Source organism: Ostrea edulis, chromosome 4, assembly GCF_947568905.1.
Source record: "Ostrea edulis chromosome 4, xbOstEdul1.1, whole genome shotgun sequence".
Classification (NCBI taxonomy): domain Eukaryota; kingdom Metazoa; phylum Mollusca; class Bivalvia; order Ostreida; family Ostreidae; genus Ostrea; species Ostrea edulis.
Genome location: NC_079167.1, coordinates 40848944 through 40875246, shown reverse-complemented (window position 1 = coordinate 40875246; position 26303 = coordinate 40848944). Strand labels below are relative to the sequence as shown.

General features: G+C 37.0%; 1 protein-coding gene, 1 long non-coding RNA gene and 1 pseudogene across 2 annotated transcripts in view; 1 reads left to right on the top strand and 2 right to left on the bottom strand.

Annotated features, from left to right (window-relative positions):
* Positions 1-26303, bottom strand: part of LOC125669001 (allatostatin-A receptor-like) — an 89420-nt pseudogene that overhangs the window by 3555 nt on the left and 59562 nt on the right.
* On the top strand, positions 2196-3545 carry LOC125651940 (uncharacterized). The gene is made up of 3 exons (XR_008802407.1): positions 2196-2318; positions 2886-3184; positions 3426-3545. It is a non-coding gene; the product is annotated as an uncharacterized LOC125651940 (long non-coding RNA).
* The window catches only part of LOC125651942 (myb-related transcription factor, partner of profilin-like), a 109233-nt gene continuing 86543 nt past the window's right edge, over positions 3614-26303 (bottom strand). The window contains exons 2-3 of the mRNA XM_056162640.1: positions 5763-6462; positions 3614-3840 (exon numbers count right to left, since the gene is read on the bottom strand). Of these exons, the coding sequence (XP_056018615.1) occupies positions 3626-3840; positions 5763-6135 (588 nt within the window). The 5' untranslated portion in view covers positions 6136-6462 and the 3' untranslated portion in view covers positions 3614-3625. The remainder of the gene's footprint in view (positions 3841-5762; positions 6463-26303) is intronic.

The window sequence follows — 26303 nt, the reverse complement described above, 5'->3', positions numbered from 1 at the left end:
GAATAAAGCCAATGTACAAAAAAAACCCCAACAATTGAATATTCATGAACAATAATTGAACTTTACTTTTGTTGGGACTCTGTACCCTTACATAGAAGTTATGGCGAACTCGTCGTTCATTGAAGAAACATGGGTCGCCTTGGACTGTGTATTTGATCCTGGCGGACGGAAACTCAAAGGATGCAACCTAGTACCGATACTTTAATGTTACGGTGAATCGATATAGCATACCAAAGTGACCCTAACCAGAAAGTAAAGAGATATGCATTCTGTGTGTGTGAAATTATGTGTACCGGTAAGCCCGGGCTTTTGTGCTGTACAGGCCCGCGCTTTTGTGCTGTGTAGGCCCGGGCTTTGTGCTGTGTAGCCTCGGACTTTTTTGCTGTATAGGCCCGGGCTTTGTGCTGTATAAGCCTGGTCTTTTGTGCTACCGTTGATGTTACGTCGCTGAAATATTGTCGATCATTAAGAAATAGAATATCACCAAAACATGCCATTTCCTTCACATCGAATTTTTAATCTCACTGTTTTATGACGGTTCAGGTTTCATTGATAATTATTGTGTCGGCATATTTCACGAAGCGCGTTATGTATAATATAATTTCTTAAGCATCTACTCCGTACAAATTGTGAATTTAAAACTGTATTCTGATAAGACACATATTGCATTAAAATTTGAAGGAAAAAAAATTATGGAAAGGGCATGCGCCTATGGCGTGTAAAACGTTGCACTATTATAATAATCTTGTTATTCATATTCGAAAACTTGTAATTTATATTCTAAAGCATATCATTCATATTCGAAAAGTTTTTATTCATATTCGATAATTTTATCATTCATATTCAAAAACATGTTATTTTTATTCTAAATCGTGTTATTCATATTCAAAAACATGTCATTCTTATTCAATAAATTGTTATTCATATTCTAAACTTATCATTCATATTCAAAAACATGTGATTCAAGTTTTACACGCCATATGCGCCCCCAAGGCCCACCTTAATCCGCCAGTGAGAACCACCCCAAATAGACCAGAAACTTGAATAAAAACCTATAAAAAGCACAATTCATACAAAATCTCATGATTATATTTTTTATGTGTTTAAAAAGTTGAAATTCTTTCGCTTTCATTCAATAAACAGATACATGTATATCAATCACATTTGAATTTCTAAACACCTGCATTTATATAACGTTGATAGTTTTTTTCTTCAAATAATGTGTTTGTTATATTGCTCCTAAAACTTCCATAATGCATTAGTAAATTTACATGTTTGAGTTATATTTCATACATTCATAATTTTTGAAAACCACGCAAGTGTTCTAATATAAATGATAGTATTAAATAAATGGTTTTTTTTTTTAAATTAAGTGAGTACCAGGAGTCGTATGCATAAACATTCTTAAGTCCTTAAGCATATACTTAAGTATGAATTTCTTGCTTAGCAGGTTGAGATTTTACTTAGCATATTGCTTAGCAGATTGCATAAAACTTCTTAACTCTTAAGTATATGCTTAGTATATGCTTAAAGTTAAGCATGGTCTTTACTTGTCTTAAGTTCTTAAGCATATTGCTTAGCAAGAACAAAATGGCTGACAGAAAACAGAGAACATTCAAACCACGAATTAATCCCTTAGAATCAATGACAGCAGCAGAACTGCAGCACAGATTTAGATTTGATCAGGAAGGAATTGAATTTATAACAGATTTAATTCAAAATGACATTATGCCTTTGACCAACAGAAATCACAGTGTACCTGCAATTGTGCAAGTCATGGTTGCCTTGAGATACTATGCTACAGGTAAGATGCAGCTATGTAGTGGTGACAACTTTGGTCTTCACCAGTCAACGGTTTCAAGAATAATTCAAAGAGTTACTACCGCTCTTGTTCAACCAAATATTGTCAAGCGATTCGTTTCCTTTCCAATGGACCCAGGAACTATTCGAAAGCACCAGGTTGACTTTTTTGCCATTGCTGGTTTCCCTGGTGTGGTTGGGGCGATTGATGGAACTCATGTGCGAATTATAGCTCCCAGTGAACACGAAGTGGAGTATGTCAACCGGAAAAACTTTCACAGTATAAATGTACAGATTGTATGTGATGCCAGTTATAAGATTTTAGACATCGTGGCAAGCTGGCCGGGAGCGACTCACGATGCCAGAATACTGAGGGAGAGTGGTCTATTTCAACTCTTTCAACGACGTTTATTGCCCGTGAAATGCCATCTTCTCGGTGATAGCGGTTATCCTGGGAAAGACTGGCTGCTGACACCTTTTTTAAATCCACAAGCTGGTCCACAGTCACGGTACAACAGGTAAGGAAATTAGGGCCTAATATATATCGGAGCACTTTGAAAAATAAACACTTATCGCTTATATTACGAGAAATATTCTCATATTCTCTAGCAGCACACCCATCATGACGAGGACGCTGCTGTTCATCCAAATTGTTGGGGTTGCTGCTTTCGGTAAACGGTACCGAGGCATTTCGACCCAGTTTAAATTCGCTCTCCCCATTCTGCATAACAAACATAGATATCATTCATGTTAACTATTACGAAAGATACAAGTCGAATTTTTGTTGTTGACATGCGTGTATCTTTAAAACTTTAGAAAAAACATGGCTTAGGGACTAACATAGAGTACAAAAATAATAGATTAAAAAAAAGAAAGAAAGAAAATATACAGCTCAAAAGTATATTCAAAACACTAACGCATTCTGGATTCTAATATCCATCTTCATGTGGATATACTTTGGAACTGCATATTTTCATTCACACACATCTCTCTTTCTTCTCTATCTATATATGAATGTAACACACATCTCTGACACCCCCCCCCCCCCAATTATTTTTCTCAAAGTATATCTTCATTTTTAAAAGGTCGCATAAGTGCACTCGCACCCTTGTTGAGAGAACAATTGGTCACTTAAAAAGACGGTTCCATGTTCTTCATGGAGAAATACGTCAGCATCCTCAACGTGCCAGCAATGTCATCATAGCATGCGGAGTTTTACATAACATCGCAAAAATGTTCAATCTGCCCCTCCCTGACGATGATGACAACGCAGATGCTTACAATGACAATGGAAATGCCAATGACCACATAGTTGCAGATATCCAGGGTACAGATGGTCGAGCTTACAGAAACCACATTGTTTCTGCTCATTTTATGTAAACAGGTATGTGGTCACTGCGTAACAGTAAATGAAAAGATACAAATAATCAAAAAAGTACTGGCAACATTATTTAATTCAAGATTATAGAACTATTTGATAATTACTAAATGTGAGTAAATTCGTGTCAAAGCGCTTATAATTCACTATTTGTATCTACTCCTTCAATTCTTTCAATCTGAAGTCGTATAAACTTGTTTCGGAGGGTGAGATTCTCAATTTCTAGTTCTAGCTTCTGCTTTTGCAGATGCGGGTCAATTACGGTGTGGGTGCAAACATTGGTAGGACATGCGTTTGGCTGTGGGACAGTAACAAAGTTTATTTGTTGCTGCCCATCTCCAGATTCACTGGTGCTGATGACATGGAGATCTTGAGTCACAAAGCCATCTGATTCACTGAAATAAAAGGAATCGAATTCTTATACATTGATAAGTTTTTGTTTTTTTTTCAATTTTCAATCCAAGAATTAAGAAATGGTGTATAAAATTCCTGAACATACATCGTACTCGCTGTGGTTTCCGTGCTGATCTTTGGTCTGTCGAGCATTAGATATGTTGTGTCAACTGTACCAGGGATCCCACTGATACTTATATTGTTGGTACCAATAACACTCCCAACTGCTTCTGCTAATGGCGTTAAAGGTTTTCCCGCTGGTCCACCGCCTACAAAATTAAACGAAATACGCTGGTGCCAAAACAAGTAATGATAAATAATGTAGTATAATTCTAATGTTATTTATTACAATTGTTTTGATTGGACAAAAACAAATCTAATCGTGAATTTACACATCAATAAATCCAAAAACGCTATGCATACGTACATGCACTCGCCTGAAAACAAATAACACAGTGCGGGAAAACTATTCAAATTTTTGAAATTGATAATACAGGGAATCAAACATATTTTTTTTTGGAAGAATTTATTATGTGTAAATTCTGAACATTTTACACACAAACTTAACATAAAAGTGCCTTGCACTTTTACTCCGTTTGTGAGTAAAATGTCCAGAGTTTACACATCGATAAATTCTTTAAAAAGAATGTTCAATCCTATAATATATCTATCAATCGATATTGCACATAGAGATGGTAGCAGCTTGGTCCGGTTGCCTAATGGGGGGGGGGGGGGGGGGGGGGGGGGGGGGGGGGGGTAATTGATGCGTTCGAATGTTGGGATAGAAGAATACTTGCTAGTATAAAAAAATGTTAAACTAGGCTATTATGTGTAATTTCGAAATTAATGCAAGTATATATTCTTTAGAAATAAAAGAAAATAATTCATACTTAAATGCATCAAGGAATCAAAGACTGTCTGAAGTTTGTAATCAGTGGCGGATCCAGAGGGGATCCGGGAGTTAGACCCCCCCCCCCTTTCGTCACATGATTTTGATAAAGAAAAGTATAAACTACGCATCTTTAAGATGTACCCCCAATTTTGAAAACCAGAATTAATTGTACCCCCCCCCCTTTCAAAATTCTTCGATCCGCCCTGGTAATAATTAGATGATGAAAAATTGTTTGAAAAATTCCTTTTTAAGTGGCTGTATTGCATAGATAGGGCCAGCTTTGGGTGGGTAGTTATTGAAAAAAAAATCACACATCATAATAATTATGTATTTTCTGTATAATCTAGAAAACACAGCTTGTTGAACATAATTCAAATCAAACCACAAACCATGGGACATCCTATATTTATTTCTACATTACAAAGTCTTACTTATTCTATCAAATTTAAGATGAAATCACCAAGGTTGTTTTTTTAATTAGTCATTAGGTAAATTAAATCAAGGTAGATCTATTCTCATTCTGAACTTCTGTCATAATTTAGAGATTTCATAGTTAAAAAAGCAGGTGTCCGGGTAGGGCGGAGTTAGCGCTCTCGCTTCTACAGTAACAGTTGTGACCCGAGTTCGATCCCATAGTGCCAATATCCGTGCATCAAAGGGTCCCATTGCAAATCAATTTCGAGCTTCCGTGGGTTATCCCTGTACTTTATGCATGCACATTATATTTATTTAGAAGGGTCATATCGATCAAAGGTTTTACATTATTCATATTTTTCTGTCATTAAGTTAAATTAAAAATTTCTCAAAATAGCAATGGCTTATACGTCACCTATGTAAGCTAACTTTCCACACTTACTTTTTCATGATTTATAAGGATCTATTCATGACCGGAAGGGGGGGGGGGGCAAAAAAGGGACATAACCTTTGAATAATATTACGTCATTTCAGTCAATGACGTGACGATGCATATTTCGACATTTTGTTTACTGTGTATAACTTTGTGCAGACTGCGATATTCGAATTTGTTGAGGATTTGATTGCTGAATACAGAAACAACATATGATATTGGGCCTGTTTGGCTACATACTAGATGGTACGGTAAGATAACATACAATTAGGCTACCCTCGAGTGCCTAGGTCTCTATTTATTTATAAATGCGATAGTAAAGAAATATAGTTCATCATCAGCACATTACGGGGAATGGATTTAATGCCTGTCTTGTTCGTGTATTGTTTTTCAAGCAAATTTGAAATGCATACTATATATATACTATATAGATTTAATATATATTCGTTTACCCGTTTGTTTCACACTACGTCGTGCGTCTGCCAGCTCTGCTTTCCCCTTCATCTGTATATTGTGCCATTTCTTCTCAACCTCCTCCACCGTTCGCTTGGTGGAGGAAGAGGCATTGATGGCATCTGTGATTTTCCTCCAAATCTCCCGTTTCTTTAATGTCGTAACCCCCGTTCCGAATTTAGCTCGAAGGATACTTTTATGTTCTTCTACACACTTGCTTAAAAACAAGCATTCATCTGCTGTCCAATTCGGTTTTCTTTTCTTAGTTGTCTGTAATGACTGACTCTCAACACCTTCTCTTTCTGCCATATTTTCAAAGATCAATGCAGATGCAGACGATGAAATCGGATATAACGTCATATAAAACGACATTTGATTTTTGGTCTATTTATTTTATTAACCTTGCATAACACAAAAAATTATAGTATTCCATCATTTATTAGCGATACAAGAGAGACTTATCAAGAAAATGTTCAACTCCATGCAATCTGTGTTTACGGTAAAGTGAAAGCGGAAATGACGTTTGACATAGCAACGATAAACTTAAGCATATTGCGATGTACTTAGCTAAAAACAACTAAGCATGTTGCTTAGAGGTTTTATGCAACGGAACTTAAGAATCTTACTTAGCTAAATATATACTTAAGAAATTTAAGTATATACTTAAGAAAATTCTTAGAATTTTTATGCATACGACTCCTGGTATTCAAATCTTTTGTTTCCAATATTAAATAAAATATCTGATATTGCAATTTCCTCGTGTTTCCTTGGAAATAGTTGAGAATATATAAAATTTCAGCGGCTGATTTGCTGCTTTTCCAGCAGTTTATGCTGATAATAAACTTGATCTGGTTATTTTACGGGAGCATCATGGGAATGTCAGTGGGGATTCTGCAAATGGACTTCGTTTTATGGAATCTGATTGGCTCATTATCAGGTTCGATGGCAGACCTAACCGATAATCACTTTGTAACAAACATATTAGAGGGATCTGAACGTGGGTTAGCTAAGCTTGTGAAGAAAAAAGGAACCTATTAAATAGCTGTTGACATCCTACCGAAAATGGATTTGATAAGACCAATATTTATCATCAATGATTATGCATTAGTGTGTCTCCCCTTTTCCAGGGATAGGCATATTGTTTTTGTACTTTCTGTCTGTGTCAGTCCGTCCGTCCGTCTGTCACAAAATCTTCCTTCCCACCCTATATGATGTATCTTATAGACTTGAAACTTTGTACAATGTTTCATTGTCATTTTTAGATGCGCATATTGTAGGGGCATGAGAATCCAATTATTTTCTTAAAAGTCATTGTGGATCTAAGAGGGGTGGAGGATGTAAAATAGCTTGTGAACACTTCTACTATTACTATATGGCTTATCTGATGTAACATATCTTGTGAACACTTCTCCTACTATTACTACATGGCTTATCCGATGTAAGATATCTTGTGAACACTTCTCCTACTATTACTATATGGCTTATCCGATGTAAGATATCTTGTGAACACTTCTCCTACTATTACTATATGGCTTTTCCGATGGACTTGGAATTTTACTTTACAATACTTCATTGTACACATTGTTCTGACTCAGGGATCTAATATTTTCCTACAATTTACAACGGATCAAAGAGGAGTGTTTTATAGCTTTTTTCATGTGCAAGGGTATGTTAACTTTCCTACTGGTACATCAGCATAGCAGTGCCTGTCATTATTTTTGTATCATATACAATAATGACATTGGTCACATTGATGTTACATCTTTCTCCATCTTTTCCCTCAATGCATAAAGATTGTAAACTTACGTGGATTATCATCCTAATCTTGCAGTCTCCTACCCCCAAAATACAGTGCAATGTTGATAAAATGCAGGGTGAGACGAAATGTGACGTCAGGTTTATCGCGCTAGCGATTCACAGAGAATTTGCCTCAAATCCAAATCCGTTCATATAGACCATGAACAGCTCAAAAGTGATGTTCATTTCTTATATTTATATTCATTTACTATATCAACCTTTGTTTAGATTGCTTCTATTTTGTTGCATAAAACGAACTCCTAACCTCTGTCACAGTTGTTATTGTGACATATGTCAACACACAGACCTGACGTCACATTTCGTCTCACCCTGCATTTTATCAACATTGCAAGGTGCACTGTATTTTGGGGGTAGGAGACTGCAAGATTAGGATGATAATCCACGTAAGTTTACAATCTTAATCCAAAGGTGTGACTTGCGAGATTTTTGTAACAGTTGTTCTATTTTTTTCATTTCATTACGCTCTCTCAGTCGCGTGCTTTAAGCTAGTTCATAATCTGTTCATAGTCAATGTGAACGGATTGTGTTGCGCGCTGAAATTGGTTGGTTCATAGAGGAAAATGCGATTTGTAATATAAATATAATTGTATGAAACCCCTTTCCTATACCAGAGTGAAAGGGTTCTGCAATGAAGCGTTGTGGAGATCAAGCACAACAATATGAAGAACTATGGTCTTCATAAAATAATGGACTTTGCGAATGGATTGGAGCCAGAGTTCGAGACATTGCGGATACTTGTAGGCGAAAAATATTGAAATGTTTCTAAAAAGAAGTTGACCTGTAATGTGCTTGGTTTTTTTGGTTGTTTTTTTTTTTTGTGTGTGTATATATCTATGTACTCTATATTTGGGTGGTTGAATTAAATGCAGTCCAATTCTACTCAGATGTTTCCCTATTTTTAGCCGAGTTGCAACGAAGTTGAACTCGGCTATTGGTTTGGTGATGCGGGCGGGCGAGCGGTTGGGCGTCAACAATTGGTTTCCGGATGATAACTCGAAAAGTTTACAATCTAATCAAATAAAACTTTGATATATTGTTGGGTACCAGGTAAGGAATACCCCTATTAATTTTGGAGAAAAATGGTCAAAGGTCAAGATCACAGTGACCGAAAATAGAATGAAATTTCAGAAAAATTTGGTTTCCGGATGATAACTGTTTAAATCCGAATCAAATGATACTTAAAGATATTGTTATGTAACAGGTAAGGAATACCCCTATTGATTTTGGAGAAAATAGGTCAAAGGTCAAGGTTACAGTAACCGAAATAGATTTAAAATTCCAAAAAAATTTTGGTTTCAGGAGGATAACTCGAAATTTTTTAATTTGAATCACATGAAACTTGTATATATTGTTGGATACCAGCACAGCAAGGCCCCTAGTGATTTTGGAGAAAAAAAGTCAAAGGTCAAGGTCACAGTGACCGAAAATAGATTGAAAACTTCAGACAAATATGGTTTCTGGACAGTAACTCGAAAAGTTTAAAACTGAATCAAATGAAACTTGGTTAAATTGTTGGATAGCAGGTTAGGAAGACCCCCTATTGATTTTGGAGAAAAAAGGTCAAGGTCAAAGTTCTGAAAAAAGATTGAAAATTTTAGAAATATCTGGATCTGCATGATAACTTTAAAAGTTTAAATCCGAAAATTCACAATTATAAATATGTCAAATCATTCCTGACTTTACAATGTATCCCATGCAACTCGGCTCATGTACCCCTGGGTGCATATATTGATTTTTGTGTTTTAAGCTGCTACATGTCTGGTAATGTACTTACGGCGAAGGGAAAGATTATTTCTTCGAAAATAATGTAATATTTTGACTTGTTTCATAATTGAAATATATCACGATAATTATAATATTAATATCATACAGTGTATATAATGGTGTTCTGATCAGGTCGCTTGATTTTCGCTACTTTGCGTTTAAGGCTAGGCGACGAACAAGTGAGTGAAACTAAAATCAGTCCTTCGCCCTTTCGTCGTCTTTACTTCTTAGTAATTGATGATTTTAGTATGCGTACGTACACGTAAGACCAGAGACGTAAATGAGAGCGACTGCCGACTCAATGGCGGGAACACGTGTTTCTTAGTTTAACAGCGCCCTCACCGCGATGTATAGAAAGCTACAAGAAACTCTTTCGGTAATACAAGTTTGTATAGCGATTGTGTTTGTGTCGTCGATGTACAATAAACTTTTAAACCAACTGATATGGTCTTGATGAAATTCTTCATTAACCGAAAAAGTGTCCGGCTGGAGAAAATACCAATGTTATGTAAACAAAAGGTAGCTGTCCTCACTGAGTCAGCCATTACTGCCTGCATCGCATGTGCACGTGTCTATTTTCTGTTTCACATGTGCACATGTCTATTTTCTGTTTCACATGTCGTATTACTCATGTATCAATGATTTTAACATGGAATAAATATGAATATTCCCAAATGTTTGTTCATTTTGTATTCATTAAATAATCTTCATAAAGTTGTTACAACATCTACAATATCTTCGTGGTCTTTGGTGATCAGGTCTTCCAACAGTCTGTTGGAATTCCCATGGGCACGAATTGTGCTCCTTTGTTAGCTGACCTGTTTTTATATTCATATGAAGCAGAATTTATTCAAAAACTTCTACGTGAGAAGAAAAAATCTCTCGCTGTGACCTTCAATTCGACATTTAGATATATCGATGACGTTTTGTCTATTAACAATGATAGCTTTCATTCATATGTTGATTTGATATATCCCTGTGAGCTCGAAATAAAGGACACCACAGAGTCGTCGACTTCTGCTTCATACTTAGATATTTTATTGAAAGTAGACATTAACGGCAAACTGACAACTCAACTGTATGACAAACGGGATGATTTCAGCTTCTCCATCGTCAACTTCCCACATTTATATAGCAATATTCCATTATCACCTGCATATGGTGTTTATATATCTCAACTGATTCGATATGCAAGAGCTTGTTCTGGGTATAGTCAGTTTTTAAATCGAGGTAAGCTACTGACAAACAAGTTGATGGTACAGGGATTTCAACAGTCTCGATTGAAGTCAGCATTTCACAAATTCTATAGTCGTTATAACGATCTAGTTCGTCAATACAACCTCGCATTGGGTCAAATGCTGTCTGACGTGTTTCATACCGATTGTTAAGCCGTTCTTGGCACACTGATTTGACTGCGGATAACTCCGTTTACCTGATCAGGATATGGGGCTCACGGCGGGTGTGACCGGTCAACAGGGGATGCTTACTCCTCCTAGGCACCTGATCCCACCTCTGGTGTGCCCAGGGGTCCGTGTTTGCCCAACTATCTTTTTGTATTGCTTGTAGGAGTTATGAGATTGATCACTGTTCGTTATCTTCACCTTGCATCTACCGCTCTTTTTTTTTTTTTATCACGAGAGAGGTAAAACAGGGAAAAGAGTGTTATATGTCACTAGTTTTTTCTTTTCATAAATCAAAATTCTAACAACTGATTTTAAAAGTTGTCACAATGTCAGCATATTATTTGAGCAGCTCAAATGCAAGCTTTCGGAAGGTCGGTGGTCTCTTCCAATGTACATGGTATCTGGGTTCTCTCTTCCACCAATAAGTCCCGTGGGGATCCGGGTTATAATAGGTCCTCAGTACTCCCTTGCTTGTCGTAAGAGGCGACTTAATGGGGCGGTCCTTCGGATGAGACCGCAAAAACCGAGGTCCCGTGGCACGATAAAGATCCCTCCCTGTTCAATGGCCATAGGCACCGAGTATAGGCCTAAATTTTGCAGCCCTTCACCGGCAGTGGTGACGTCTCCATATGAGTGAAATATTCTCGAGATGGACATAAAACAACATTCAATCAATCAATCAATCCACAAATAAAAACTGGGCGCTACCACATAACTGAAAATTTGTTGAGTGTGGCGGAAAACATCAATCAATCAATCAAATGTAAGCGATGCGCTATGCACAAAATAACAGAAAGGATTGAATACTGTCAAGACTCAAGGTTGACAACGGATGGATATATATATATATATATATGTGTGTGTGTGTGTGTGTGTGTGTGTGTGTGTGTGTGTGTCTGGAAACTCTCATCACCAGTTCAGCAATTCTTTCAAAATTTACAACAATCAGCTGCAATTTCAACAATATACTACTCCATCTAAACGTCTGTATGGTTTTTTTCCTGCTCAATAAAGACAATAAACCTTGACCCCCCAAAGCCCGATTGTATGTAATTCCCCCGCTCCTTCCCTTTCCATTGAGAATTACCACAGAAAAGTGTTTTCTGTGCACGTCATTAATACTTCTATGCTCCCCGGTGAGGGCGCTACAATCGGAAAGGAGATACTTCCAATTGAAATGTAAGGATGACGTCACAAGTCAGCAGTCCATCTCATTTATGTGTCTGGTAAAATAGAAAACCGGGAAAAGTACATAATGTGCCCGTCACGAGCTTATTATGGAAGTTTTTTTAGCCATGGGTTGTAGAACTCTAATGAATGTAGTATCGAAACTGTGAGAGGAGTTGACAACCCATGACATTATTTATTTTGTCATATTTCCTCAAAAATTGAAAAAGAAATAATGAGTCTGATACCCATACACACACTCTGTAAAGTAAGGTCCTCACTTGAAAACTGGAAGGAGTTAGAAGGACAAATAATGTTTTCTCTTTGTAATATTTCCTCAAAACTGACAAAAATAAAACACAAAAAAACTTTTTCTTTCTTCAGAAATGAGAGAAGTCATGTACCCTCCATATAATATTAAATTTCAAATAATGGAAAAAAATTCCCGAAATTGCAAGAGAGATATATCAGAGGTAAGAAAGAGGTAGAAAATGATCTAGAGCGACCCACAACGAGGGTACACAGCAAGTTTCAGCTTACAGAGAAATGAAAATAGAAACAGAAAATCCCGACCTCACGGATGTACAGACATCGCTGTACCTTAACATGTCCAGTCTAAAGACAGAATATAAAAAGAGGTTGTCCAGGAATATTGTAGATATTCTACAACAACAGAAAACATTGAAGAGTATGTCTATTTACTGATCCAGTCTTAAAATTTAGAGTCATTTGTTTTGAAATAACTATCAATACCGATATAAATAAACATTGAACGGTACGTGGATGATGAGCATTATTTGTGATTTTTTTTTCCAATTGTGGAATTAATGTGTTATGCAAAAGTATCCTATCATAATAAAAAAAATAATATGATAGGCAATAATATGTGGAAAAAAAAAATGTTTCTGTAATCTTTAATTTCATACGTCAAGGCTTAGAATTAAGCGTGCCTCTAGCTTTTCCGGTGGAAGCAGCACCTATTTCCAATCATTGGTACATGTAATAATATGGATGCATGCACCAACGTGTGCAACGAATGACATAATATTAGATTATTTTCTAGGTTCCCTGCAATTCGTTGCAAACGGAATTCATTCAATACATATTTAATCATGATCCCAAAGACTAACCTTGAGTTTGAATACTTCATCATGGAAAAGAATTTCTGGCGTCATTTTGCTGATGACGTCAAATATCAGTTTTGGTCCCCAGCACACCAGGAACACGATGACAACAGCGATCAACATCTTTATAATCTATCAATAGAACAACAGCGATCAACATCTTTATTATCTATCAATAGAACAACGATCAACATCTTTATAATCTATCAATAGAACAACAACGATCAACATCTTTATAATCTATCAATAGAACAATAGCGATCAACATCTTTATAATCTATCAATAGAACAACAGCGATCAACATCTTTATAATCTATCAATAGAACAACATTTCACCGCCAGTTACGTCCCTGTGAACACGATGACAACAGCGATCAATATCTTTATAATCTATCAATAGAACAACAACGTTTCAACATTTCACCGCCAGTTACGTCCCTGTGCAGGTTTAGCCAAAAGTCGATCTGTGAAAAGCCAAGTCTACACAATGTAAGATGTCACTACTGTGAATTATAGCTAATTATTAAATTTTCATGCAAGTTTATTGGTTGCCCCACCCTGGGGCATTATCATTGTAGTGACTGCAATCGGAAGGTTTATAAAACAAATGTCAAAGCTACAGATCAGAAAATTACAAAGGTCAACATAGGGAAATACAAGAGACGTAAATTGCGCGAAGTGTTGATACGTGTATACAGCGAGGATAGCCATAACACTATAATCTATGACAATACTATTGGAGCAGCTCATCGCCAATTTTAACACAAATATTAATCGAAGTTTTCTACATTAAACCCTAGCTTGGTAGTTTCGTGGATTTAGAATATTCTCTGTCTTGGAATTGTTTCCTTTTTCAACTTACATATTCGATGATCCACAGGGGCTAAGCCCGTTGTGGGCCCGAACTCTGTGATATCATCAATATAGAAAGGGGTCTAACTCTGACCCAGATAAAAAAAACCACAACGACCCATTCGCTTCAAATGCCTAGCAAATCAGAAACTATGTGCGATATGCGTTATTTGCCGGTCTCCTTGCATAGATTAATGTTTCAACGACTTGCATGCCAAATTTCAAGCCACAGGTTTTTAAAATAAACAAGAGGCCCAGGGGCCTTATAGGTCACCTGAGTATCATGTAACAACCTTCCAATGTTTGAATTAGGTTTGTGTTTAAATATAAGAATTTTACTTTTGGATGGAAGAAACATTGAATAGCTATGTGGTCAGCCCCGCCTTTGCACCAGAACCCCTGACCCAGGGGCCATAAATTTCAGTTTTGAAAGAAGCATCCTTGATCATCATTATCATACTATTAGTTTGTCTACTTAATACCCAGCAGCAGAGGAGAAGATTTTCAAAGAAATAAAATGCATTTTCACTATATGATCAATAGGGCCCCACCCTAATACCAGAACCCCTGACCCAGGGGCCATAAATTTCACAATTTTGAAAGAGGCATCCTTGCTCATCATAATCATGCTATTGGTTTGTCTACTTAATACCCAAGGACAGAGAAGAAGATTTTCAAAGAAATAATGCATTTTCACTATATGACTTATAGAGCCCCACCCTAGCACCAGAACCCCTGATCCAGGGGCCATGAATTTCACAATTTTTGACAAGAGGTACTGTGAGCAATGCTCACTAAGAATACCCCCCGCTTACCCCAATCTCCCAAAGGGTGTTGGTAATAGATATAAACTACCTCTTTTCTGAGTGTTGCTACTTCGATGTCCAGTGCGCATGACCTTTGACCTTTTGACCCCAAAGTCGATAGGGAACATCTTCATCCCATGGGTAGTCCATATGTATGATATGGTGACTGTAGGTGGAAAGGATAACGCTTTAGAGCCCGGAAACCATATTGCTACTTCAATGTCCAGTGCGCGTGACCTTTGACCTTTTGACCCCAAAATCGATAGGGATCATCTTCATCCCATTAGTAGTCCATATATATGATATGGTGACTGTAGGTGGAAAGGATAACGCTTTAGAGCCCGGAAACCATATTGCTACTTCAATGTCCAGTGCGCGTGACCTTTGACCTTTTGACCCCAAAATCGATAGGGAACATCTTCATCCCATGGGTAGTCCATATGTTTGATACGGTGACTGTAGGTGGAAAGGATAACGCTTTAGAGCCCGGAAACCATATTGCTACTTCAATGTCCAGTGCGCTTGACCTTTGACCTTTTGACCCTAAAATCGATATTGAACATCTTCATCCTATGGGTAGTCCATATGTATGATATGGTGACTGTAGGTGGAAAGGATAACATTTTAGAGCCCGAAAACCCTATTGCTACTTCGATGTCCAGTGTGCTTGACCTTTGACCTTTTGACCCCAAAATCGATAGGGAACATCTTCATCCCATGGGTAGTCCATATATATGATATGGTGACGGTAGGTGGAAAGGATAATGCTTTAGAGCCCGGAAACCATTGCGTCTACAGACGGACGGACAGACGGACAACTCGATTCCAGTATACCCCCCCACAACTTGTTGCGGGGGGTATAAAGAGGCATCCTTGCTCATCATTACCATGCTATTAGTTTGTCTACTTAATACCCAGAGACAGAGAAGATTTTCAAAGAATTTCTACATTTTCACTATATGACCAATAGAGCCCCACCCTAACACAAGAACCCCTGCCCCAGGGGCCATGAATTTCACAATTTTGGTAGAGGGCTCAATGCTCATTATAATTATGCCCACAGTTTGGCTTCTTGATGTCCAGGAGTAAAGAAGAAGATTTTTTAAAATTACACTCATTTTGATGGTTTTTGCCCCACCCCTCAGGCCCCAGGGGGGCAGGGACCACGAATTTCACAATTTTTGTTCCCCTTCACCCACAGATGCTATATGCCAAAATTGGTTCAGGGGTTTCAGAGAAGAAGCTGAAAATGTTCAAATGTTAACGCACGACGCCGGACAAAAACAGATAGCAATAGGTCACCTGAATGATTCAGGTGACCTAAAGAGATATACACCATCGTTCTCTCGATTTCACCTGTTTATTTTTACTCGGACTTTTAATGGTCCAGGTCACCGGGTGGTTTCTCGCCAATGGCAGCAGCGAATGTCAGACTAGTGTGGAATATTTCGGACCCATCAATTAAAATTTCAAATCAAATATATGCTACTTACTTCTTACAGGGTCAGAGTTAGACCCCTTTCTATATTTAGGGTATCACAGAGTTAGACCCCTTTCTATATTTATGCTATCACAGAGTTAGACCCCTTTCTATATTTATGCTATCACAGAGTTTGGGCCCAAAATGGGCTTAATTGCTGATACGTACACGTAGTATCTCAAAATATCTACTTGTATATCGCGTTAAAAAAGCATAGGAACTCTTCAATTTTGGGTGATAAAATCTTGCGCCATGAAACTATCATTTGAACGGAAAATTTGGTGATAGTTTATTTTATGGACTTTACATACTTAGACGGTAAGTAATGCAGCATTATCGCAATTCACCTTTGAATTAGAACGCTTTGGCCGATATAGTATTGCGTTGTGTGACGACACAATTGAATCTGTTTGTAATACAATTGCGAAATGCAACAGAAACTCCCATTGGTCCATATGTATAAGTCCGCCCAAATTCCCTTATACGGGAGTAGTCAGCATTTGAAAACATGACGGCCAGATGCTAGATGGAAAAAAAAACTTCAAAGGAAGAAAGAGAAAAAGTTGTATTCTTTGTTGCTGTCTCATAAATTTAATATAAAAAAAATCCTAACATATTTTCCTACTATACTTGTGTCCAAACATACCTTCAAATATTTATTAAAACCCCATACGACCCAAAATTTCGATCACAGCTTTTGATGATTTCGTTCGTAGACGTAGCCATGTTAGGTAGCCGAATCCCGGTTCATTTCCATATTGGCACAATAGCGTCTAGATGTGTACTAATACCCCACAAATATTTTAGCTAAATTGTTTAAATAATATACCACCCCAGTCCTATTAAATGATAATTATTCAATTAGCTAAACTCACGGCAGTGCAGCTTTCATTAGTCATGAGCGGCAGCGCCGGCCGGTCTCCATCTAATGTCCTTATGTAGCATTTTCGTTCATCTAGAGCTTATTTTACCTTTACAAAAACTGGTACTAAAATGTTTTAATTTCTATTAATTATTCGTGTTGATAATAAATGAAGAGCGAATACATAACTTACAACCGATTTTATGAATAGATACCAATAGCAAGAGTTCGAATAGACCGGCTACCTACATGTAACATGGCTACGTCAACAAACGAAACCATTTGAAGCTGAGAGTTTTCGGGTGGTGTGTGGCTTTAATGAATATTTGAAGGTATGTTTGGACGCAAGTATATAGTAGGAAAATATGTTAAGATTGTTTTATATTGAGTTTATGAGACAGCAACACAAGAATACACCGATTTCAGGCCTCAACCGTCCGCAGCTTTTTGTGACCCGTAAATCGAAGGTTTTTATTAGAGGTGGATCTTTTCAGAGAGCTATGTACAGTTCTCCAGCTGCACTGAATCCGCTCGAGAAAGTGGGCGGGCTGTAATCGGCCAATGAAAACTCTTGCTGTATTACATCAAACATGTCATTCAAATTGTTCAATCGTCTCGTTCAATTGTGTCGTCACACAACGCAATACTATATCGGGTAAAGCGTTCTAATTCAAAGGTGAATTGCGATAATAGTTATATAGAGTTGGTTTAATAGTTAACTAACTTATTTGAACCGACCAGCGGTGTCACTAAGTGCACATTAATTGCTAGAACCAGTCGAAGCTGAAAGTCAATTTCCAGACATGAATTATGAAGGACTGCTCCGAGATTCGGTGAAGGCATCAGTCCAAATATTCCGCCGAGCCGAATCTCAGCCGAGATGACCCACGGGCTCTCTCTGATGAAATAAAACTACGATGCACCGTATACATTTTTATGCATTCTAGCTATAATGCAATTATAAGCGTATGCTCGCGAAAAACAAGAAAATGTTTCAAAGTTTCACAGTCCGAAAACATTTTTATTTTCTGTGAAGTACATAGATATTTTCCAAATGAAAAGCGGCAGAATAAATACATAAAATAAAACACTCTAAATCAAATATACATGTACACAAACAAAACAACTGTATTTGAATCAACTTGATTTCATGTTAATGCTTTCAAACTTCCGAATGTTCCAAAAAGAGTGGTTCCTGTTACATGTAGCCACGTACCTCAAATCACTTGACTCGATCCTAAATTAGTGCTTTGGCGATGTGATACAAGATTTATGATTCGTCAGTTTCAATAAAGGTTTATTAATCAGTTGCGAATTCGCCATCATCAGGAGCCTATTTGAACATCTGTTTGATACAAATTATCTAATTAGTTAGGAAATGGGCAAATCGCCCAAACTTCTTGCATTTCTATGACACAATAGATAATTCGGAGAGAATTACATTGCAGTCCTTATCCTATGTAAGGATGTACCAGTATTTTGATGATCTCCGTTTTATTTTTCAGAGATCAGGGTTGTATATGATTACACTGTACACCCCCCCCCCCTCCCACAAAAAAACAAGGAGGCGTTATTTTTCACCATAAGTGCTGTGTCCCTGGCATGTCATTTTGTACATTTTGATTTATTTCACTGTGACTTGTTTTTCAGATTCAATTAAAGTTATCACTTTCAGCGCGGCCTGTGGGGATCCGGGTTAGAATAGGTCCTCAGTACCCCTTGCTTGTCGTAAGAGGCGACTAAATGGGGAGGTCCTTCGGATGAGACTACAGATCCCTCCCTGCTCAAGGGCCGTAAGCGCCGACCATGGGCCAAAATGCAGCCCTTCACCGACAAAGGCGACGTCTTCATATGAGTGAAATATCCTCAAGAGGGCGTTAAACAATATATAATCAACATTGAGCGCGTAAAACAATAAATACAAACCAAAACTCATAGAAAATGATACTATAACTGAGGTAACACAATAAAAACAAACTAAAACAAAGAACAGTAAATACATAGAAAGCCATATAATAATACTAAAACTGAGGTAACACAAGAAAAACAAACTAAAAACAAATAACAGTAAATACATATAAAGCCATAAAATAATGCTAAAACTGAGGTAACACAAGAAAAACAAACTAAAAACAAATAACAGTAAATACATAGAAAGCCATAAAAGATTAAAAAGATGTGTTTTATGTTTGTTTTTAAAAACAGCTAATGAACCCTCAACACGAAGATCCAGCGGGACGCAGTTCCATAGAATTGATGAAGAAACATCAACCCGTCCTTCGCCATACAGTTTAGTACGAACACGTACCTTTACAAGGTTTAACGATAATTTTCTTGAATTTAAACAGAATTATGTTAAGTACAGTAGTGTTACGTATTTTTCTTAAATAAGTAATCATATCGCCTTAAATAAGTAATGATATCGCCTTAAATAAGTAATGATATCGCCTTTAACGAATCCTTTAAAAATAGAAGGAATGTGAGCACTCCTAGAATCAAAATATTGGAACGTGTTGATGGGTTTAATGCATGTATATTGTATGTTTTAAAATCCAGGATTTGATCATTTACACGTATGCCGAATCTTTTTGCTTTGTATTTCGTCGTATGCAAAAAATGCATATTTTGCCTGGAAATGACGTGTATATGAATTTGAGTAATGGATGATGAGCATTGGCTTCAGCAAAAAGATCAAGGATCTCATTTCCATGAGAAATAAAAAATCCATCGTCGCCATAGCGATAGTCTTAAGTAATTTTTGCTTTTTCTGAATATTTGTTGAAAATTTCGTTGAGGATTTGGTGTAAGTGAATATCGCATACAGACGGAGAATACTTATTACATTCAATGATTGATTTGAATATATTATTTTCTAGATTTAATGTAAGTAAATAACTTAGGTCAGCAGTGGATGGGGATTGGATTTTCATAAAAGTCTCTGCAGGCAGCTTCCTCGGCAGTGCTTGGCTCCTCAGATTACATGTTTGTGTAAATCATAACTGACCAACAGGCAACCGGTGTGTAAGAGCAAACGTTCAATACGAAATCTGAACTGTCCTTAATTTTGGCGCTCAACGTATGCACGATAGCAGGGCCGTAAATTACATGGAGGCGGAGGAGGCAGCTGCCTCCTCCAACTTTTGAGCCAAAAAAAATTAAAATTTAAAGTTCATTAGAATTTATGTTGTTTCCAATAACTAAGAACATGATACCTCCCTTAAAAAGCATTCCAAATCTTTCTTTTAGAATGAGTTAGTCAAGTAACATCTTAGAAGGCCCTAGAATCAAGGATTTTGCACGAAACGTGTTCAGTGTGCACAAAATGTGCTCAGCGTCTGGGGGCCGCCCAGGCCCCCGTCTAATTTCCTGCATCCTCCAAATTGAAGGTTAATTTACGGCCCTGCGATAGGTATGAAAATAGTCAATAGATAAACTTTTTTTCTGTTGGTGCATTTATTTGAAATATAATGTCTTTCTCGTGGAATGATAGATATTTTGCAGCATCAGTTATTTTTGATAGAATTCAGTATCAAGGTTGTGTACTTTTGGGAGTAAAGCGATATCTTCAATTTGAAGCCCAGTAAAATCCGGTCAAAATTTCCCGTAGACTCCCCTGTCTCAGTAGTCGTAAAATTTTTTTTTTTTTGCTTTTTGGCGGCAGACGTAGGTATACTGCCCGATGTGTTTACCCGGGTTTCCCGGAGGTGAATATTGCTCATCATTACTTTACAGTCCATGAACTTTACTACTGTTTTCAGAGTTGTTTCCCTGACTTTGGTCCAGAATTCCTGTAGTTTTTATTCTTCAAATATTAATGTTAGGATTAACAATGGGAGGGCACCCCATTGTCCATTTCGTGTAAGGTTGTTGATTGACTGTATCTTGCATAACGTCTCCCTCGAGAATTTTTCACTCATATGGAGACGTCACCAAGACCGGTGAAGGGCTTTCAATGTAAGCCTATGCTCGGCGCAAACGGCCATTGAGCAGTGAGGGTTCTTTAGCGTGCCACACCTACTGTGACACGGGTCATCCGTTTTTTAGGTCATCTCCGAGGACCCGTGACATTCACACCTGATGCCGAGCGTTTAGCGATGGAACTGTCACTACCTGTTTTAACGACTTAGGTCTGACGCGGGCGGGATTCGAACCCAGGCCTTCCGTATGCGGGGCGAACGCTCTAACCTCTCGACCACCGCGGCGGTCTCTTGCAAGGTTGTAGTGTCTTTGAGATGATGACGCTGGAGATCCCCTCTCGTGCACATTCTAGTTGGTGTCGTTTTCTCAGTTCTTTGTCAAAAATCGCCGCTTACACATCGTAACTTAAAGCGGGGTCCAGTGTTGCGTCATCTATAGATGATGCAAGGACTATCCGATTCAGAGTCATACGTTTTCATATCTGCGACTGGTGGTTTCTATAATTTTTGTGCAATAAGCTGTCTTGTCAAAAGACCCTCCTTACAACTATTTTTAATGAGGGGTGTGCAATAGAGGCACGTCAAATGAGTTAGTGAGATCAAATGACAGGGAATACGGATCACAGACAATGTTGACAATTCTCGAGAATTAGAGTCAGTGGGACTTTGTCCTTCGTACAAGTTTAAAAAAGACGACTCTCATCAGCCACCTACCTCAAATCAATTGGACTCATCACTAATTTCGTTTTTTGGTGGTGTTATCGAGGTTTCCATTTTTTTTAAAAAAAATCAACAAAATTTTTAGCAAAGTTCTAATAAGTGACTGCATTAGAATATATGTACATGTATTTGACTCCAAAATTCAATTTTTCACCACAATTTGAATTTGTATAGCTTTAATACGTTATCAGTACAGTGTACATGAAGAGACGTATTATTTTACTTGTAAATAACTTAAATTAATATATATGACCAAATAATCCATATTTCTAGTTTTCAGTGGTTTTTCACTAGTAAACTACATTTACCCCCAAAATTCTATTTTCTATACATCAATTTTGGTAGTAAAATTTTTATATTAATTGTAAAAACCCAATCCTGCAATCTGAGTTCTAGATAATTTGATACCAATTGATTTGATATAATTATTAAAGATTTTTCCAGATTTTCGTGTTATTTCAGTGGAAACCCAATATTTGCCCCCAAAATTAAATTTTCCTCAAATTTTAATTTCGTATAGTTTTAATATGTTACGTGTACAAATAAATACTTTCATTATAAGTGTCAATTAGCTTTGTAGCAATTAGTTTGATATTTGGTTTAAATTTTGACGGATTGGACTATGTCTCTATTTTGAAAATTAACGTACCATTCAAAATTATCAATTTTTTGCTATTACCAAAAAATATTCTGAAACGGTTTTCAACATTTAATGAGAAATCCTTCAATTTAATTGTCGAAGTCTATGGAGAATGCTGTTTGCTCATTTTAACATCAATATTTCGTTCTTTACTATTTAAAATTATAGATCAACTGCCAGAAATTTTTTTTTCATAACGTCACTCTATCTGGTTTAGTTTTAGCTATAAAACTGTAACATTACGGAGAAAATTCAGATATAGGAGAGAATTACAGATATACCCATAAAGATGTTATAAAAACTTTATCTTACAAAGCAGCTTTTCTTCGCATTATTGAGATCTTATCTAATATCTCTGTAATTGTTTGATCGACGCCTCAATGTTTTCATGTAAAATTATCTCTCAGTCTCACCAGGGACCTATATAGGTCCCTGCTCTCACATACAGACATGTAATCATCCTCCACGCTAATGTCCAAACATGCCTTCAAGCATTTATTCCATTCAAATTGAAAACTCAAAGCTTACGTTAGGTACCAGTCGCGATAGCTCAGTAAGACTTGTAGAACGTTCGCTTCGTGACCGGAAGTCAGAGTTCCGAGTCCCGCACGTTCCGTGGCCGCGTCAAATATAAGACTTAAACATAGGTAGTGACTAGTGAATGCCCATCCGTCCAACTCTAACTAGTTAGAATCACGGATCTTTCGGATATGACCCCCAAAACGGAGGTCTCGCATCGCGAATGGGGTTAGCACGTTAAAGAACCCTCACTGTTACGGCCCTGAGCGCTACATGTACATACTAATCTTAAATTTGTGATAAATTGTACTTCATCCACTGTTGGCTGTGTCTCAGTATGAGTGAAAAATTCTCTAAGAGCCGTAAAACAAACAACCAAAATAAACTTAGGTTAGATTGTCGGTCATTTCAAACCCCGTTGATTTCCGTATTCATATGCTTAAATACTTTAGATCCATATTCACAGATACAACGACTCTGTTAACTATATTCCCAAAAATGTTTTTCAGTTTCAATATTTTGGATATCATTTTAGTTCAGTTAAAATATTGTTTAAATTTACGGCTCTCATAAGATTTCAACACACAAGAGCTTACATTATGTCGCCTAAAGTAAATTTCTCCTGTAATAAAAATATTTTTAAACATACCGATTGTTAAGCCGTTCTTGGCACACTGATTTTGACTGCGGATAACTCCGTTTACCTGATCAGGGTATGGGGCTCACGGCGGGTGTGACCGGTCAACAGGGGATGCTTACTCCTCCTAGGCACCTGATCCCACCTCTGGTGTGTCCAGGGGTCCGTGTTTGCCCAACTATCTATTTTGTATTGCTTGTAGGAGTTATGAGATTGATCACTGTTCGTTATCTTCACCTTGCATGTACAACATTTTATTACCGCATCCAAAATATTTGTAACTTAATCTTATCGAGTTTCATTTCTATTTTTAAAGTGGTATAATTTCTTGTTTGGAAGTTATTGTATATTCATTTCTTTCTGATCGTTATAAACATATATGTTATGCATATGTATATTTATATTGTGAATATGTTTATGAACTTATGTTATTAAATCTCTTCAAATGTTTATTCATTTACTTGTTAAAGTTTTTTCTTTCATTTTTCTTTACTTTTTCAATTTCATCTTTGTCATACAACAAGTGCAAATGTACATTTACCATTCAAAGTTAATTCAAGGAAACGGATTAATATAAGTTGCTACAAATTGTTTCCGAATCCTGTGTGCATATTATTCATTGTGTATATATATGTTGACATATTCAAATGAAATAAAGTTTAAACTAAAGTACGGTAGTGATTAATTCTTCACTTTATGTTTATTTGTGTTCAAAATAAGATATGAATTCCAAAAGCTGTAGTATAGAAAATTGAAATAAATACAACTAATAGTACTTTTCGGCTTCGCTGGTAGGGGAATGGTAATTAACGGGTTTTGAATTGACTGAAAACCTAACATGGCTAGCCACACAAACAGGTGGACAGTTTGAAGTAGCAAGTTTTCAGTTTAGAATGGGCTTAATAAATGTTTGAAAGTACACGTATGTTAAATGATAAGTGTAATAGTATAAAATGTTAGGAGTTTTGTAAAGCGAAGAATGGGTTTTCCCTATGTATACGTGACCACAATGTCTAGTGTCGTCATTTCCGACATCACTAGTAGATCGACGTCTGCTCTGTTTTTATTTAAAATAAGCGGCTAAATTCAGCAATGATGAAATATAGAAACTTAACACAGAAGGTAAAACCTATCGTAGCAAATATTAACAGATAGAAAATCATTCTGAAACTGCCAGAGTGGTAAGAATTGACAGGAAGAATGTGTTATCTGTTGTTCGATGCTTTAAAGTTCTAAGAAGTACGGGAAATACGGGGAGTAAAATCTGGCCGACCGACAAAAATGGACGCGAGGGGTGAACAACAACTTTTGCGGCTGGTAACACAAAATCTTACGACTCCTTTAAAGAACATTACTCAACAATTTAATCATAGATGGCAAGTTCGTGTGTCTGAACGATCAATCCAACGTTATTTACATGTAGGAAGAAAATTCGAGACCAAAAGGGAATCATGTTGCATGGACAGGAAGCAAACGGCTATGGAATGTTGACACTAACTGGTCAAAGGCGATATTGTCAGACGAACGTAAAGTCATTTTAGGTCAAAACAACAGTGTTTATATTTGGAGGAAGGGTGGAGAAGAGTGGCTCCCAGCATGCATCAGTCCTGACACGCAGTCTAGACCTGGCATAAGTCTGATGCTTTGGGGTTATTATCGGCCGCCAGGAGGCAGGTGATTATATGTTAGGGTTTTAGAAAAACGACTGTGATTTACTGCGGGCTGACACTATGAAATAATCAATTTAATTATGAAAGTTGAAGATAACGAACAGTGATCAATCTCATAACTCCTATAAGCAATACAAAACAGATAATTGAGCAAACACGGACCCCTGGACACACCAGAGGTGTGTAGGAGGAGTAAGCATCCCCTGATGAATGTTTTTAAAAAATGGTTTGCTTAGTTATAGTGAACAGGAGATGCTTACTCCTGGGCACCTGGTCCCACCTCTGATATTTCCAGGTATTCGTGTTTGCCTTCCTATAAATTTCATATTCATTGTGGTATTTATGAGATTGATCAAGAGTACAAACAAGGGTATGTTGTGGCCATCACAATATCCTAATGCAAAAATAATTGATAATATTTAGCTTCTCTTGAAAAATAAACTACAAATCCGGGTTTTGAACATTCATACTGTAAAGAAACATACCCGTGTCAGACCTACACATGGACCTTCTACTGATCTCTACCTGAGAGGGTGTTTAGAATAATCCTATCAAAGGGTTACATAACCAAGTAATAAGGTATGATTGATTCTTTTAATCTTTTATTGTTCGATAACCTCAACTTCTCTGAACCCTCGTTCTGTATCGAACTTAATTTATTACTCGGAAGAGCAACAGAGTTATATGGGCGATGAATATGAAGAATGCTGAAGAATATACAATTTACAACGAATATACAGCATCTGATTACCTGCCTCCTGGCTTTCAACGTTTGATTGTGATGTAAGGACCCATCGCTTCTTGTACAACAAGTTTTCTTTGCCGCCATAGCATCGGAGTACACACTGGAATATCGTATTAACTGCCTGTTTATCCTTTCTCTTCCCGGCCCTCTAAAAATATAGAAAATGTCTTTTGTCAAAACTGTCGAGGAATAACCAGGCAAGAGTTTGGGTTCTCAATGTATATTTATTTAGACATTTAAATACGTGTACATGGGATTACGATAGTCTTGTAAAAAATCGAAAGGATTCGGTATTCTACTATCAGTTCAATGGTCGTCTTAGGTAAAAACATGCCACAAAGGTAAAAAATCAAGTCGTCCTAGTTCTATTCTGATTACACTGTACGTGTTGATGTTCTATTCTGATTACACTGTA